We start from the raw sequence: 17,283 nt of genomic DNA on the forward strand, positions 1-17,283 counted from the left end.
AAGTTGTGTTTTGGTTGGTCCTTTAATATAGATTTCCCCTTATTTTTTCAGATACTTAAAGCTTCAAAAGGAAAGTCCCTACATCAGGAGGACCAGCCCTAACCATACGCTACAAAAGGGGAGCAGATGGTTGTAATAAATCTTATTCTGTAATTACCAAGCAGTTCAGGGTTTGGGGAGCGAACACTAAGATATTGTAACTGGGTTGTAGCCAACTGTCATTTTAGTAAGCTTTTTTAACACTTGGATGTTTAATTTACATTCCTGTCTGATTTTTTTTTTTTTTGGTCAAGTTTAGTGAATTCATTATTTTTCTTCTGTGTTTGTGGCAGAGTTGCAACTTCGAGCTGCATTTCATATGTGCTGTTCAAGCAATTGTTAATATTCTATTTATAATGTAGCAGCAAGTACATTTTTTCAGATTTTAATATATATCTTTTGTTGTGGATTCATACAGTATGTACAGAGCAGTTTGGTCAAACAAGACATATAATATTATGGATTTCTAAATGTTTTATAACTGCGGATATAGCATACAGCCTAACTGCGTTTTATTGAAAACACTAATCAGGCGCACACTCTGCTGTGAAGTTTGACTTACATGTCTTTGCACTGATGTTATGTCAACAGTTACACGACATGAATTTCAGGTGATTTTTAAAATAGTCTAACAAAGATACAAAATGTATGTGTTTAATTCATACTAGTAAAAGGGCAGATTACTAAATCACTTTTGTTCAGAAACCCTTTATGTGTGAATTAGAACTTTTTATTTATGCACATTTGGGTTTTAAAGCAAAAAATTCTAGAAAGTACATAATAGCCTGGCAAGGAGTTAGTGTAGATTGCAACAAAACTGAGTTGCTGGAATCGAGTTGAGTAAAATTCTTCTCGTTTACCTACCATTGTAATAATCTCATAGCTGGATTTAGTAAGCTTTATATTCAGTGAATTATTTTAAAAGTCAAATTTACATAAATGTGTGACTTGCAAATTTTTTTAAACACTTCGGTAATTCAGCCTTAGGAAAAATACCCTATCAAAATGTAAGACCTTCAATCATAAATACTCTTTTAAATGGTACGTCTGAATTTAGACTTTGAATGATTTAGAATTTTAATATAACAGGTGTACTTTTTACCTGTTCTGTGCTGCTGTTCCACAATTAAGAATACGGAATTTATTCTTTGCCGTTTTGCATGTGTTCCTTCTTGGCTCAGGAATAATTGCTGTAATTTTAGGAAATTGCCAAGCCTGGTATGGGAGCTTAGAAGAAATAAAACAAGATACATTTTTAAGAAGAAAAATCAATTTGGTAACCCTAACAGTGGTTGCCTTTTGATTGACAGGGAGATCTAAAATGTCTGTGACACTCTTTTGAAGTCAGGTTTCTAGTTGCTTATGTTTATAGTGAAAGGGGCATCATAAGTACTTGCCTTTTTTTGTTTGGGTTTTCAGTAAGACTTCACATCAGTGAGTGTTACATCTGATCAACAAAATAGATGTCCCAAAGTGATTTCTTTAGACTTTTCAGGAAAGCAATAATTCTCTTAGACTGTGATGTGCTTTGGGATGGGGTATTCTAGGAAAATTACCTGTGATTGTGAATTCCAGAGCAATAATTTTTAAAAAGCCATATTTTGTGAGGAGGCTTAGGAATAAATTTAGAATGGTGAATGGAGGACTTTTTATATAACAGTGGCTGCCTATTTGTAGAATTATGGGACTGTGAGAGTATATTATGCTGTGATCAAATTTTAAGTGTTTTGTAACTGGTTATGTGATTTGACGTGCTTCATGTTTACAAAAATATGCCAAGCTGAGCAAGGTCAAGAGGACTATTAAAAAAAAAATGTATATTTAATCTGTTTTAATGTTTGACTGCAATAAAACACAGAAGAATAACTTTGTCTTTCTAGTGTCATTATTTTTCCCAAAACGTGGTAGATATTAAATATGGGAATAACTATTTCCCTCAGCCACTAATTAATATTGTTATTTTTCAGAGTAATAATTTTGAATGTCTAAAATATATTTGAAAGCATTATTTACAAAGAGCTAGAAATATAGCAAATGGAAGTAATTTTTAGTCCTGGGTGGCATTATGTGAAGGAAATAGGCATTACTCTACAATTTGTGTCTTCCATAGTTATATTATGCATCTTCTTTTGCAGTATTTGCTATTCTGCAACCAATTTGTCCTGAATTTTGCCCATGATGCGTAATTTTGATTTGTAATTTAAAACAGTTGAGATATCACTCTTTTAACAAAGGCAAATGTGTGAAGGAAGTACAATATCTACCTTTTGTAGAGAAATATTCTAGGTTATGGTCCATAGTTTAAATAAGAAGTCTAGCAAGGGTGTTTTGTCTGTGCAGTTCTCTGTTTGAAAACAGAAATCTTCTTTGACTTTTTCTGTTTTTAAACACCTCCATATTTTTATGATGAAATACTGCTGAATAAATAAACATAGTTTAAGAAAAATTCAAAAGATTACATATTTCTTTCTGGTTTTACATTGCTACATTTTTTCTTGCTTTATCTTAGTGAATCTATGAAATCTTCTATTCAGTTGCGTTTCTGGAAATCACGGGAAGAAATACCAATAAAGCAAAAAGAGTAGAATACTAAAGGTTTATTTCAGTATTGAAAATTTAGTACCATTTTAAGTTACTTTTTCACGTGCTCAGTCATTGAAAAGATATCATGATCATGAACTGTTCTTTCTAAGAAATAAAGAAAATGGATAAGATTTGGTATTGGAAAGACACTGGAAATAGTCATGTTTTTACTGAACGTCATTTTGTAATTTTACGTGTTTCGAAAATTACAGAAATAACAAATTGTATTGTACATTTATATTATTGTTTGGGACTGATGTAAGATCTACAAGGTATGAATGACATTTTAGTTGTGACTCGGGTCATTGTCGCAAGAACTCACAAATATTTAGACAGATTGTAATATGAAAAATAAGTATTATTCGTAGTAGAAACCTTCTTGAGAATACCTGGTGCACGTTACACAGCGATATCAGTCCTAGCCTGTAGAGATTGGTTAAAACAGTTTTGTCTGTGATTTTGATCTAGATTTGTTTTGCTGGAAACAGAGAAACTGAGTAAAGGAACTGAGTAATTTGAAGAGCTAAGAAAATGTTTTCGTTTGAGCTATGATTGGTGTAAGGTGATGATAAAGTAGTTTCAAGATTTACTATCATATCCCTGTCTTTGAGACAGCATGCTTTTAAATCTTTTCACAAATAGCATAATTACAACTATTTGCACTGAAAAAAGGTGGAGATCAGTGTGGAGGGAATGAAGTGATATGTGCTGAATATGATGCTGAAGTGAATTCTGAGTTGATTATGGTGAGAGCTGAGAGGAACAAGGTCTTTGGAGCTAACATGATCAAGTTGTGATGAACTTCAAAAGTGGCAGCCTAGAAGGAGAAGCTGGAGTATCTAAAGAGGGGCCTCGGTGAAATCACTGGCAGCTAATTTAGCAGAATACAGGTTGAAAAATGTCTGAGAGAGAACTTGGAGAGTTGATCCTAGTACATAAATAGCTATAGGAAACTGTAGGTTGTATGTTGCATGAGCCATAAAGGACTGTGAAGCCCAGACAAGAAGAGGGAGACAGGAGCAGGCTTTAGAGTCATGAGCTTGTACCTTGTTCTTCCTGTGATGGAAAAGAAGTTGTGGAAATGACATGGGTGTCCAAGATGGGTGGAAAAAGGTCGCAGAGTGACCTGAGGGGATTAGGGAGAAGAGGTCAGGTGAGGATATCAGTGTTGCTGATGAAGGAAAAGATATAGGGAAAATGGGTGGCTTGGTAGCATGCTGTGCCATGGTTTATTGTTCTGCAATGAACTCTTCTTGTGCTTTGAGCTGGTAAAAATATAAGTAATATGAGTATATAACTGTGTCTCATCTGGAGCTGCATTGTTGCTTTTTTAAAAATACAGAATTTCTGGTGACATACAGATAGACATAAACATTTTGTTTGTTGTGTGGTAGGCACAAAAAAATAAAAAGGCCAGTATTTTAGCACATACTGAACAATGCTTTCAATAATATACAGTTATGGTAATAATACTCCTTCTCCAAGTTATGCAGTAGTACATAACTGATTCTCTATAGATTTTTTTTGTTATTTCTTTCAGTTTAATTTACAATCTGGATTTTATGATGTAAATGAAGAGATGAAGTACTTTAAACGTGACCGTATTTATTTAATTTACCATATCAATAATCAAGTAAATACTTGTTCTGTCTTGTGTTAAATAGAAAAAATTGAGTTGTACTGCCTGCACTTTCAGTAGAATAATAGCAGTAGTCAGCTTGTAGTAAAGGGTGAAATTAGAATGTGAGATAGTTTGGTTTCATGTGTGTGCTTAACCCAGTTTCTCCATGAAATAATAAATGTTTTTCAGTATTGTTGCATGGTTTATTTTATTGACAATATAATGCTTCTGAGCAGTCAGTTTAAAAAATTGTGAACACTGAGTGTTCTGACGAGATGTCTCTGACTTGTATAGATATATAAGATTTTATTTAATTTCTCTGTATCTATATATATATAAAAGAATACATCAAAGTTAAAGAGCTTATGTTAGAGAGGAAAATAACTGTAACTAAAAAGCCAACTGACCTCTTAAGTATTCTCTATTAATTTTATTGGGAGGAAATATTGGAAGCTTATTGAGATGAAATTGGAAACAGATACGATTTAGAATTGTAAGGCAAGATGCTTTAAATATAGAGTAGGGCAGGATCAAAAAGTGTTTAGAGAGGAGAAAAAGGGGAGAAGACGAGCCTGTTTCTGTATTTACCACCTTCATGATACACATTATTTTGGTACAGTGTGTCATCTGAATTTTGCTACAGGCAGTTTTGTGCTCCTTTAACATTTACCTGTACATTTTAGATATTTACCAAACAGCTAGGTTAAATTATTTAAAAAGTTAAAGTAAGACAAAAGCTTCCAAGTGCTCCAGTCGCTTCTGAAAATGAGACAAATCCCAACTGATTTTCAGGTTTTTTTACACTTTAATCAACTATGGATGTTAAGCTAGTGTTCCCAAGAGTTTTTAATTAGTGAACATTTGTCTTTCTTGCAAAATAGCTTGCATCATAAGTAGATCACTAAAACCTACCAAATATCTAAAGGGGAAAGCTTATTAAATATTTTGTGGCAGAATCAATTATGTAATATTAGAAGCAAGTGCAGAGAGAACCTTTTATGTAACTACAGTTCAGACAGCAATCTACAGTTCCTCTAAAAATGAAATGAAAAAGTCCTGTTGGCCCAATTGTGTTTTGAGTATAAGCTGTAATTTTATTGTATCTCTTTCTAATAATATATTTTTAACAAGTTTCTTTCATTGAAATGATATTTTTAATATTCTAGGGAAAAGCGAAAAAGAAATTGAACAAGACAAAGCAGAAAAAGGTAAGTCTGAAAGTAACATTCTGTTCTTCTGAAGTTCAAAAGTCTGCTTTCTGGGAGAACTGATTTAAATTGGATTAAATAGTATCGAATTTTAGCTCCTGCACATCCTATATAGATAAACTAGAATTGAATAAGCTGCATCTGCTTTTGTAAGTAAACACACAGGCGTTCCCAAAGCTGGTAACTATATTCCCCTCTTTTGCGGTCACAGATTGCTGTTAAAAACTTCTGCTGTCTCAGGAGCAGAATGCTCGGTGTCGTACTCCGAGTGCAGGACTCTGGAGGTCATGGCTTCACCGGACTCCTCCAGTGTCTGTGGTCAAGAAGCACCCTGGCCTGCCCAGCCCCAAAAGCTGGGTTCAGCACTGCCCCAATAGAGGGGCTGGGCATGGCCTGCTGCGGTGAGCTTGGGGAGAAGGTGTCACTAAAATCAGTCTGTGTCAGCTACAGTGTTTACCCAGTAAGGAGTTCTGTCTGACTTAGTTTGGGTAGAATAATAGCATAGTTTGGGTCAAAAGGGACCTTCAAAGGTCATCTAGACCAACCCCTCTGCAATGAGCAGGGACATCTTCAACTAGATCAGGTTGCTCAGAGCCCTGTCCAGTCTGGCCTTGAATGTCTTCAGGGATGGGGCCTCTACCACCTCTCTGGGCAACCTGGGACAGTGTTTCACCACCCTCATCGTAAAAAAATTCTTCCTCATTTGTAGCCTGAGTCTCCCCTGTTTTAGTTTAAAACCATTTGCCTTTGTCCTATCACAACAGGCCCTGCTAAAATATGTGTTCCCATCTTTCGTATAGGCCCTTTTTAAGTACAAAAAGGCCACAACAAGGTCTCCCCACAGCCTTCTCTTCTTCAGGCTGAACAACCCGAATTGTCTCAGTCTTTCCTCACAGGAGAGGTGTTCCAGCCCTCTGATCATTTTTATGGCCTCCTCTGGACCCTCTCTAACAGGAACACAGAGAGGCAGGTTTGGTGGAGAAGGGAGGTTTTGTAAAGAGCACAGTGAATCTCTCCTCCCTGGGCTGACACTGGTGCTGGCCCCGTGCATTCCCTGTCACTGGATGAAGGTTGCCCAGCCTCCTTCACTGAGATCCTGGTTTGTACCTGTCCCAGACACATCCCTCCAGTGGTCAGTACACAAAACCCTCCACGCCTGGGCCTGCATTGTTCTCCCTTGGGTATCACCTGCAGAATAGTGCCTGCCCGAGGTAGCTCCATCACAACTTCCAGATGGAGGAAAAGGGTTTCAGTGACTCTGCTGGCGACTTCTGCTCCTTTTTCGTTCTTTGTTCCCATTTTTCTATGTGGCTATTATTTTCTGTTTGAGTACTTAGCAATGCTAATTTTATGATATTTTGATAAGGTTTATTTTTTTATATTTGTATTTTAAATATAAGTAAGTTTCTATGACTCGCAAACATTTAAAATATTTTATTTGAGCATTAAATATGTCAAATGTAAGCATTATATTTAAAAAAGTAAATATATTGTTGGCTAGTTTCCTTGGAAAGCAAGGCAATTATATCCATATTGCTATTTATAAAAAGGATAGATTTGGCAGGAAATACCTTATTGTACTGGGCTTACATACTTGATAGTAGAAGAAATCTACTATTTAGTGACCTGTTTGAACATCCAGTATGGGTAAAAAGCATTCATAGGTTAAAACACTAGCTTGTTTAAGAAAACAAAAATGTACAGATTTACTCTTGTGCAACTTTATTTACCAGAACTGTTAAGACAACTTTAGGACTTGAAAGTATGACAAGGTGGAGCCAATTTCCTTTTGCACCCAAAGTGCTGTGCGTTTTTTATTCCTTTTTAATCACTGAGCAGTCAAACAAATGCTTCTGCTGTGTCCTGCCATTGCAGATTACAGGACTTCTATAAACTGGAAAAAGGGTGGGTTTTGTCTTCCAGGTTAAATTGATAATGTTTTGCATCCTATATGGGAAAAAAAACCCTGCATTTTTTTGTGAAACTTGTTTATAGCTAAACTGCTTGTGTGGTTTTCATACAAGTTGCATTTTGTTGAACTGTTTGTTTTCATCATTGGAACTGTTCAAGTTTTCACTTTCAATAGAAGTGTCCAGCTATAGATATTGAAGTCATAGAAAGTGACTTATAGTACTATTGAATTGGGTTGTTTTAAATTACCCTGATAAGATGCAGCAATAAATTGATGCGCAGTGCATTTTTAAAAATACCGTACTAGGACTGTCTGGTGTATGTGGAAAACTCAGAAATCTAAGGAGCTGGGAGTTTGAAAAGCCGTGTTTGCCTTGGATTTAGGGATTGCTTATGATTCCAGCAGTGCACAGAGGCGTATGTACAAGTCTCTGTTTTTTAGACATTTGGACGTAAAAGCTCCAAAAGGCCTCTGTGCAGAAACTGTTCACAGTTTCAAGTGGATCTTACAACATAAACATTTTTCACTGCTGCAGTCTTCATAGTACTTTGTTAGCAAAATGTCTCAAATTCTGTAAATTTCAGTTTTTAGTAATATTTAGTTAAGTTTATTAAAAGTTTCACCAAAACCTCTTCTGTATTAACAGAAACTCTCTAAAGAAACAAAAACTAAACTAAACTAGTTTGGAATGTACTGTTAATTCAAGTTTTCTTTGTTGTATTTAATTGAGAAGGATTTTTTTGTCTTCTGTATAAGAAAGTGATCAGACTTTATACTTAAGTAATTTAAATAGGATGGATGTTTCAGGTGACACCTGAGAAATAATTCTTCAACATTTTTCACAATTAGTACAGTCCAGGTTATACACACCACATCCATAAGATGTCTTTCTGTATGAGGTGGTTTTACTTGTTTTTGATCACATAGGCTAACAAAATTTAAGTAAGGAGCTTCATTTTTCTACTTTGGCTTATATTAGCACATATTGAATAATCATTTATATTGGTGAAGAATGGATATAAAAACTGGAACAACTAATTTGCTGTAATGAACATTTTGCTTACATACAGTGAACATCAGCATAGATAATTACGATAATATTTTTTTACTTTTCAAAACTGGTAAAACATGAAAGTGAAAATGAATGCCATTTGGTTCAAGCACTCAGTTCTGTTGCATCAGGGACAGAGACATTCATAAGCCAGGCTTAGGGCAATCTCATTCCACTAGTGGCCCTGCAAGTGTCACTCTGATACCAGGGTCAACATTCGCCTCAGTTTACTCTTGGTATTTGCTGTTGAGCAAGATATGCAGGATTCCACTGTGGCACTAGTAGAGATCTAACCTGTATAACCTATGGAAGCTAAATGTAGTTTTTTGCTGTAGATGAGGTGTCACCTAAATTCCATTGAGAACCTTGACCAGAGTTCCACTGGCTGTAGAAAGAGCTTCCACGCTTAGCTCACCTCAGGTTGGGTGGCCTGAGTTCCACCATTGCAAGCTCAACTTGTAATGATATAAATACTACTTATTGATTTACTTCTATATTTAATTGTTGCCTGCATCAAATATGAGCTGTGGGCAGAATGACGAATGTCGTGCTTCATAGAAGTGTAGTTCTCAAAGTCTAAAACTGCTGCATAACACCATGCAGAGTGAAATGTTAGAATATCAGTGTGTATTTTTGTACAGAAAGTCAATGAAGACATTTATTTTTGGTCTTGTTGAAGCGTTGCTTGGTTCTAGCCTTTGAATGAAGCCAAAAGTGTTCATGATGAGAGGAAGAGGTGAATGATGGAAATAACATGACAAAAATAAAATTATCTTTCTGCAATTGTTTCTTATGATCGGCATCTAACCAGCCAATAGTAATTTCAGATAGAAGACCCTGTAGAATACTTTTTTACTGCAAGGGAAATTGTTCAGGAATTACTGCAGCTAAAGATTTATTATAGTCATTAGATTCCACAGCTTTATTAGTCCCTAAAATGCCTCAGTTTTTGATTATCTGATTGCTTCCTCAGATAAGTTTATTATAGAGGTTTTGTCAGTTCTACCAGTACAGTTTGGAAAGATCTTTTAATTATTGTAGTGCTACTGGCTTTAAATTGTCTAGATGCAGGTACTTGTTTTTAAACCTTCTAAGTTATCATTTATAGAAGCTCATAAAACAAGTGGATCACTTACGCTATCTGTATCTCACCTAATGAGCTTCCCAAGCAACAGGACAATGACAGGAGGTTTTCATCATCATCAAATTCCCATTGAGGTGCCCACTGAGAGGCAGCACAATTTCAAAAACTAATTTGGGTAATGATATGGGGCTAGTATGAGGAGGAAGGAGAATTATTTGAGCAAATTTTGAATTCCAAGTAAAAGCAGTTGGTCTGCTAATGTATAGGGATGTTTTTCAGACCATAACTGGAACTTGGAAAATGGAGCTGGGAGGGCTGCAGTGAGGGAGGGGACAGGGGGAATTAGTAAAACAGAAGGTCACAAAATTCATTGGAAAACTTCTAGAGACTTTGATCATTGGTATCTACTTATTACTGTCTTTCAAGGCCCCCATCCACAAGTTGCCAAGGACATTATTGCTGAATTTGTATCACAGCAGGGCTTAGAAGGGTGTTTAGAAGACAAAGCCTATGGCTCCCTGGAAATTGTTTCGTAGATCTTGACAGTTTAAGATGGAGAAGTGGGAGGAGGAGTAATTGTGAGACTGCATCACATGAGGAGGTTTTTATTTCCGATTAGATTTAGAGGTGGCACCACCCACTTGTCTATTTTTGTCAACAAGGAAGACAAATAAGGAGACGTCATTATATAAGTATAAGCTCTACAGTTACATAGTTATAGCTTTTATTTAAAACTTAAATAAAATTTCTCTGCTGGCAGAAAGCACAACACAAAGTCAGTGCAGCTGGATTGTTCCGGTGTAGTTTTCAGTTCAAAAACGCGGGACCATGTGTTCTCAAGGCAGCTGTGAAGACCATCGTTTATCTTGCATCCTTATGCCTTAGGAAGCAATTAACTAAAAGACAGAGTCCTCACTGCTTTCTGTTTTGCGTGCCAGTAGCAGTAGATGCAAGATAGAGAATCATGTGAACTGTCTCTTCTTGAACACTGTCAGGCTTGAGGTCGTGACACCTCCATGGGGAGCCTGTTCCAGTGCTCCACCACCCTCTGGGTGAAGAACCTTTTCCAGGTGTCTGTGACTCTCGTAGTCACAGAGGAGGCTACTGCCCCTCTCCATTGACTATGAATCCTACAGCATTAGTTTCCAAACATTAAAGCAAGACAGTTTAGCCTATGTGGAAGGCACCCTTCCTCCCAGGCCTCCCAGTCAGACCAAGCAGGAGGTCAGTCATCACTGTCAGTGCACAGGAGAGGTCCAAGGTGCCAGCTCCAGTGCTGCGGGTAGGCCTGCCCTCCCACTCCAACACTACTCCCAGGCTCTGGACGTAAGAGAGGGAGCAGAGGGCCTAGGAAAGGGAATAGTTAATACTGAGAGCAAAAGATGGGGGAAGAGGAGAAAAGAGTGGCAAGAACGGGTGAAAAACTTCCTGAGCTAGTCCCAGTTGAGGTTTCTTCCTGGCCACAGTTGCACATAAGCCAAAAAGCTCACTGTTTGTGGTGTCCTTCTTCCTCACATCTATCATGTCAGAATGAAATCACAGAGTTGTAGAATGGTCTACTCCGAACTTTTTACAGGGCACAGGATTGAGACACAATTTGTGTTGAGTGTATGAAAGTGCCTCCTGTTTTTTAGAGACTAACACTAATTGTTCTGGGATTTTTAATAAGCATGGTATTATCTGCCACTTACTTTGCTCAAGAACAAAACTACATGTGTCCCCTGATCAGAGATCAGAGTATGTTAGCAAGGACAGAACAATTAATGCTGTGTGTTGTGCTGAAGGTACCTCATACTTTAAATGATCTTTTCAGAACACAACTAATAGAAACCTTTACAGTGTAGACCAGGGGTGTCAAACTCATTTTCACTGGGGGCCACGTCAGCCTCCTGGTTGCCTTCAAAAGAGACGGATGTAATTTTAGGACTGGATAAATGAAGGAGTAATTACATTTATCAAGCCCCAAAATTACATCTGGCCCATTGAAGGCAACCGGGAAGCTGATGTGGCCCCCAGTGAAAATGAGTTTGACATACCTGCTGTAGACAATATCAGAGACCCACTTAAAAGTAATCTGCTATCTGTTAAAATGCCAAGCGCATGGTATATCTTTAGGATTTAAAAAACCCCGTATTAATCATGAAAGATAATTATAATAGTATTCAATATTTTTGTACACTTCTGGCTAAGGAAGTAGTACCTGTTCTGAGGTATCAGGCTGATGTTTAATCAGTCAGGTCAGCAGTGTTTGCTCTTGTGGGAGAATGAGGTTTTCCTTAGCATGGCTGATTGGTTTGTATTTCAGATTAAAATGTAAAATGGAGAGCTGACTTTTTTGTTTGTTTTTCTTCTTCTTCTGTGGAGGCTAGAGAAAATTCATTTACTTCATTTCAGAAGTATTATTACTAATCATTTCTGAGATAATATTTCCACCAATTTGTTCTCTGTTGCTTTGGACTTACGGTCAGATGTAGTGGGGTTTTTTTGCCATACATTAGTCAGAACTTTTTTCTAATATGTTTTTTTGTTTGTTATTTCATGTAATCGATTTGGATACACTTACCACATTAACATAATTGGCTTATATGGCCCTTTACACAAATTTCAAGCCTTGTGTTCTGCTCAGTTATAGAGGACCATACAGACGTTTCATCATTTGAAGACATTAGTCTAGAAATTCTATAAAAGTTTAATTCCTTGATTATTATTTCTTTAGGCAGCTTTTTGCATTAGAAGTGCTAAAGTATCAAGAAATTCTACTTGTATTATAATTCTGTGAAAAAAATCAACACAGAAGTTGCAAAATTATTTGCATGATGCTGTTTGTCTGGACAGTTACTTAGAAGAAGATAGATCTGCTTCAGATGAAGATTTTCAGAAGTAATTTTTATTAGTTTTATCAGGCTTTTGTTTTTTATAGAAAAAGCTAAAAATAGTACCAGTAATTGAGATTACTTTTTAACACAAGGCACTGTTTTCAGTCACTTATAGCTTTTCTGAAGTTGTACCGAGATCAAATCTTGCCTTGGGAAAACTCATTTTGTAAATGCCTTTCTGTAAACTGACTTGGGAAGGCTTCAAGGAAGAGGTTCGGTAGCCTTGCAGGGTGTACTTTGCACCGATTTCTTCAATTCTTTCCAGTGTTTAAATGAAAAAAAAAGAAAAAGCTTTTATTGCAAACTTAGTTTATGGTTTTTTGTCTGCAAGAGCATGTAGTATTAACAGCTACAAAACATTAGTTCACCACCCTGTACATGGTGGCTAATAATCAGTGAAGAAACATTTGAGTTTGGCCACTAAATTTCCTTGTCTGTTCCCTGGCCAGTCCCTTTTTGCTGCTGTTATCTCCACTTGTCTCAGATCAGGTGGCATATTCTGCACTAGACCTTTAGACCTGAGCATGATTTCCTCTGATGCTGTTCCTTCACAGCTCTGAAACTTTCTGTGAGATCAGGTCCTGAAAGGAAGGAATGGACTGTTCTGATGGTTCGAACAGCCTGCGGGAGTAAGAGTTATCATCTAAGAGTAATGTAAACAAGTGAGGAGAAGAGCCTGGATGGGTCTCTGTTCCAGATAAGACATGTGCATGTGGCTGCATGTGCTGGTGTGGTGTCCAAGCTGCATTATATACAGTGGTCACGCATGCGGTCAGTGAAGCCTTCAGCTGACCACCTAGGAGGTGTTCACTTCATGCTGAACTTGCTTTTTAGGCTTCATTGACTGTAGTGATTAGATTTCTAAGGATTACAGCAAAGTTTAAGTGTCTACATAGAAAAACCTAAATTTAGTTGCCTTAATTTTAAGTTGTCACTGCACGGGTGACATTCTCAATTGATGACTAAATGAATGGACTTTTAGCTACAGAGCAAAAAGCTGTGCCGTCAGGTATTGCTGCTGAGCAAGGAGTTATATTGCCTCTTGTTCAGGCTGTGATAATTTGCAGGTAATTAACACAGCACTGTATCACATGTAAAAAGAGGTGAAGTGTTTCACAGAAAGTGATACTTAATGCTCTGTTAGCACCATTTGGTATGGGGCACACGTAATTCTGTGACAGCAGAGGGGGTTTGTTGCTTGCTTTCATCTTTCCTTGAGTCGCTCTCCTGACTCCTTACAGCCCTAAATCATTTTCTGAAATAAGCAGCTAAGATGCGGAGCAGCAGTAGATGGTCAGTAACAGGGATTTGGGGCAAGGGAGTTTAGGGGAAAAGGTCCTTGAAGAAGGGCAGGAGCACAAGTGTTTGGAAGAAGATGGATGCCTAAGAACCCAACAAAAAGGAGTAGCACAGAGTTTCTTATAAGACTTCTTCTTAGCTTGCTACTTTGACAGTGGAAACTTTTCTTTGGGGGAGTCTTCAGAAATCCTGTGACAGCAATCCTAAATAGAAATCCTATCCTTATATCCAACGCCATTACTGCAGATCTTCAGTATTATTCCTGCAAGACCATAGAATGATATATAAAAGTATGATTACCGTTTTAATGCTCAAGCAGATTTGAACTACAAATTACCCTAGCAGTTGTGTGATCAGGTATTACTTCAGCTATGTGGTGAAATCTGTAAGTCATTGACAAAAAATTACATGTTTTTTTCCTGTGAAAACAGATAAATTAACTTCTTTGTGACATTGAATTTAATATATTGGGTCACATCTGCTAAAAGATTATTACACTAGAAAGATGCAATAGATGATTTATTAAAATATCCCTACAGGGATATAGCAGGCTACCTGGTTAATACAGAGGAATGCTCGATGGTTACACTGAAAGCTCCCTGGTGAATCCTTTAACATAGCAGTAGAATGGGAGCTGAAAATGATTGCTCGTTAGATAATGTTTGCTGCATTATATTGGTGCCTAGCAGCTGAATAATATTTATGTTAACAGCTCCTTTCCAGCTTTTCTTATTGATCTCCTGCTGGTCTAAGAGTTGATATATAACTGTACTGAAAATGAGAAGATAATACTTATTTTGTAATGGAGGGTGCCAGAAAGGTTCTTCCAACACATCACTGGAGTCAGATATGAGGGGAAAGGTGTCACCTCTTTGTGCCACAAACTTGTAAGATTTTCATTCGCTTTTTTTTTTCTGAGTTGTTTCTGTCTCATCTCCTTGTAAAGTCAAAGGAATTAGGGAAACAGTGTCCCGCAGGCAGCAAGAGTTCCCTGATGGGTGGGAAAGCTGCTTTCCTTTGCCTTACTGAGTTTGAGAAGGACAAACGACTGTATGTCTTTCCATGAACACTGAAAGTTAGAAAGCTGACAAATACCTGTCCTCTCTTACTGAATACACAGTTTCTGTGTAACTTGCCAGGCTTAAAGATTTTCATTCATGCTGTAAGAACTGAGAATTGACATTTTAGTCATGATTTACATAGTTTCTTTTGTGTACAGCCTCCTACTTAGAGAAAAGGAAGAAACCAAGTGTGTGGTGGTGATGTCCACGTGGAAGCTCCTCAGACCATGTACGCAGCACAACTGATATGCCTCAGTTTTCCTGTTAACAACAAATGACAGTTTCAGGTAGCAGCTGTGAGCTCAACCAACCTAAAAAGTCCTCAGGGACACTTTATTTCATTGGTTCCTTGGGCTGATTAACTTCCAGGTTCATCCATAGCTAATATGGAACAAGACAGGCCTTAGAAATAGCAATGGTTTCTTGAAAAACCGAGCTGGTGTATTTTTAGAAAAGAAAAAAAAAAAAAAACAAAACACAAAACCCACCAAACCTTTTGCATGTTATGGATTGTTCTTTTCAGGCCCAGTGATGCTATGTCAGAAACTTCTGACCATACCAGTCCGTCACTGTGGACTTAAGGTCTGGGGTGGAGGAACCCTTGGTCTCATGATGAGAGCTGGTTCTGTGAGTTTTGCTGGATTCAAGGGGTATGAACACTTGAAACAGAGCCAGTGCTGTGCTCCTTAATCATTATCATCTGCATGAAAATGCCATAAATATATCAGTTTCCTATGAAATGGATAATATTAAAGTGAAAAATAGCAAGACTGGAATTGGCCACAGATTGAAATGCATTTCTACTATATTAGCTATGGGGAATGAAGAAAAGACATGAAAACCATCTATATTATTACATTAAAAAAAAAAAAATCAGTTTCGTTCCATGATAACTACATTCCTTAAGTGCATTATTGTGTGCTTGAGTATAAATGCTTGGTTTCAAGTTATAGGGTACAATGAAAACCTAAAGTTTTTAGAGAAACAAAACCAATATTTTAAAGAGTGCTATTTAGAATCATAGAATAATTTTGCTTGGAAGAGACCTTTAAGATCAGGTCCAACCATAACTTGAACCTAGCACTAAACCATGTCCCTAAGAGCCTCATCTATATGTCCTTTAAACATCCCAGGGACAGTGACTCCACCACTTCCCTGGGCAGCCTGTTCCAATGCCTGACAACCCTTTCCATGAAGTTTTTCCTAATATCCAATCTAAACCTCCCCAGGCACAACTTGAGGCCATTTCCTCTTGTTCTATCACTTGCCACTTAGAAGAAGTGACCAACAGCCTCCATGCTACAACCTCCTTTCAGATACTTGTAGACAGCTATAAGGTCTCCCCTCAGCCTCCTTTTCTCCAGGCTGAAGAGCCCCAGTTCCCTCAGCTGCTCCTCATCAGACTTGTGCTCCAGACCCCTCACCAGCCTCATTGCCCTTCTCTGAACTCTCTGCAGACCCTCAAAGTCTTTTCTGTAGTGAGCGGTGGTATATCCTGAAAAAGGAGTAAGCTCCTGTGTGTCAGTATTTTCCTTGTTAACTTCTTGGTAGCTAATGCCTTAGAAAATTACAGTCACTTCTATGAAGGATCAACAGAGAGATATAATAATCCTAATACATCGCTTCTTTAGCACCTTTCCTTTGTAGATCTTAATACATTTGTATATTTAAAGCTTCATACGGGCTTTGTGAATAAGTAAATGGAATTTAGTAGGGGATAGCTTCAATCCTCCTTAAATTCTGTTTTCCCTCTGCCCCTGAAAAGCAATAGCATCTATTTAGCTGTTCATGCCAATGCTGCAGGATAGTTTATAAAGGTAATGTAAGAAAAACTTCATGCAGAGCTGCCTGTATCTAGTGTTGAACATGACAGTAAGTCTTACACAGAAAGAAGCAAAGCTAGTCAAGGGCTTTTAAATCTTGTGCAGCAGCAGTTCAAAGTTATGAGATCCTCTAACGCTTGGATGTGGTTAGTATTGGGTTAGCATTAACCTAGTCATTGATCTTTATCTGAGGTTTAATGTAGGCAAAGTGATTTGTCTGCTCAAAGCTCTGTGTAGGATCAGAGTCTCAGAGAGAAAGTGTCATTTAATGAGTCATGCGCTCAGCTTCCAGCAGCATGTGGTGGCTCTCGTCATTCCTGAACAGGGCACCTGAGAACTTGAGAGCAGAATAAGGCATGGCTGGTTACAATACCTTGTGATCCAAAATGCTTGATACAGCATTGCAGCAGGCTTGTGATGTGAAGCTGTATGGTGTTTGGATTCAGCTTTACACGTAGCAGTTACAGTATTCCCTGTTTAAACTTCCATAAAGATAAAAATAATTTTACTGCTTTTCGTACTATTAATGACTTATTGTCCACAGGGGAGAAAAATTGGTAATGTATAATTTAAGCAAAAATATGTGCTACTAATTACAGAGATACATAGCTAGTAGTTGTATAAGCCAATATATATCTCCCTTACTTGTGTCAGAAAAAGTGGGGTTTTTTTCTCATGAAGTACAAAAGCAAAGTTTAGCTATAGCAAATGTGGAGAAAAGCAGTT

The 17,283-nt window shown here is 37.4% G+C and overlaps 1 protein-coding gene across 5 annotated transcripts in view; it reads left to right on the forward strand.

The window, feature by feature from the left end:
• Positions 1 to 17,283, forward strand: part of ASPH (aspartate beta-hydroxylase) — a 110,473-nt gene that overhangs the window by 54,041 nt on the left and 39,149 nt on the right. For all 5 annotated transcript variants that reach the window (XM_065831451.2, XM_065831450.2, XM_065831452.2 and 2 more), the window contains one exon: positions 5,410 to 5,451. In XM_065831451.2, coding sequence (XP_065687523.1) covers positions 5,410 to 5,451 — 42 coding nt within the window. The remainder of the gene's footprint in view (positions 1 to 5,409; positions 5,452 to 17,283) is intronic.

Source organism: Patagioenas fasciata, chromosome 2 (genome assembly GCF_037038585.1).
Source record: "Patagioenas fasciata isolate bPatFas1 chromosome 2, bPatFas1.hap1, whole genome shotgun sequence".
Classification (NCBI taxonomy): Eukaryota; Metazoa; Chordata; class Aves; order Columbiformes; family Columbidae; genus Patagioenas; species Patagioenas fasciata.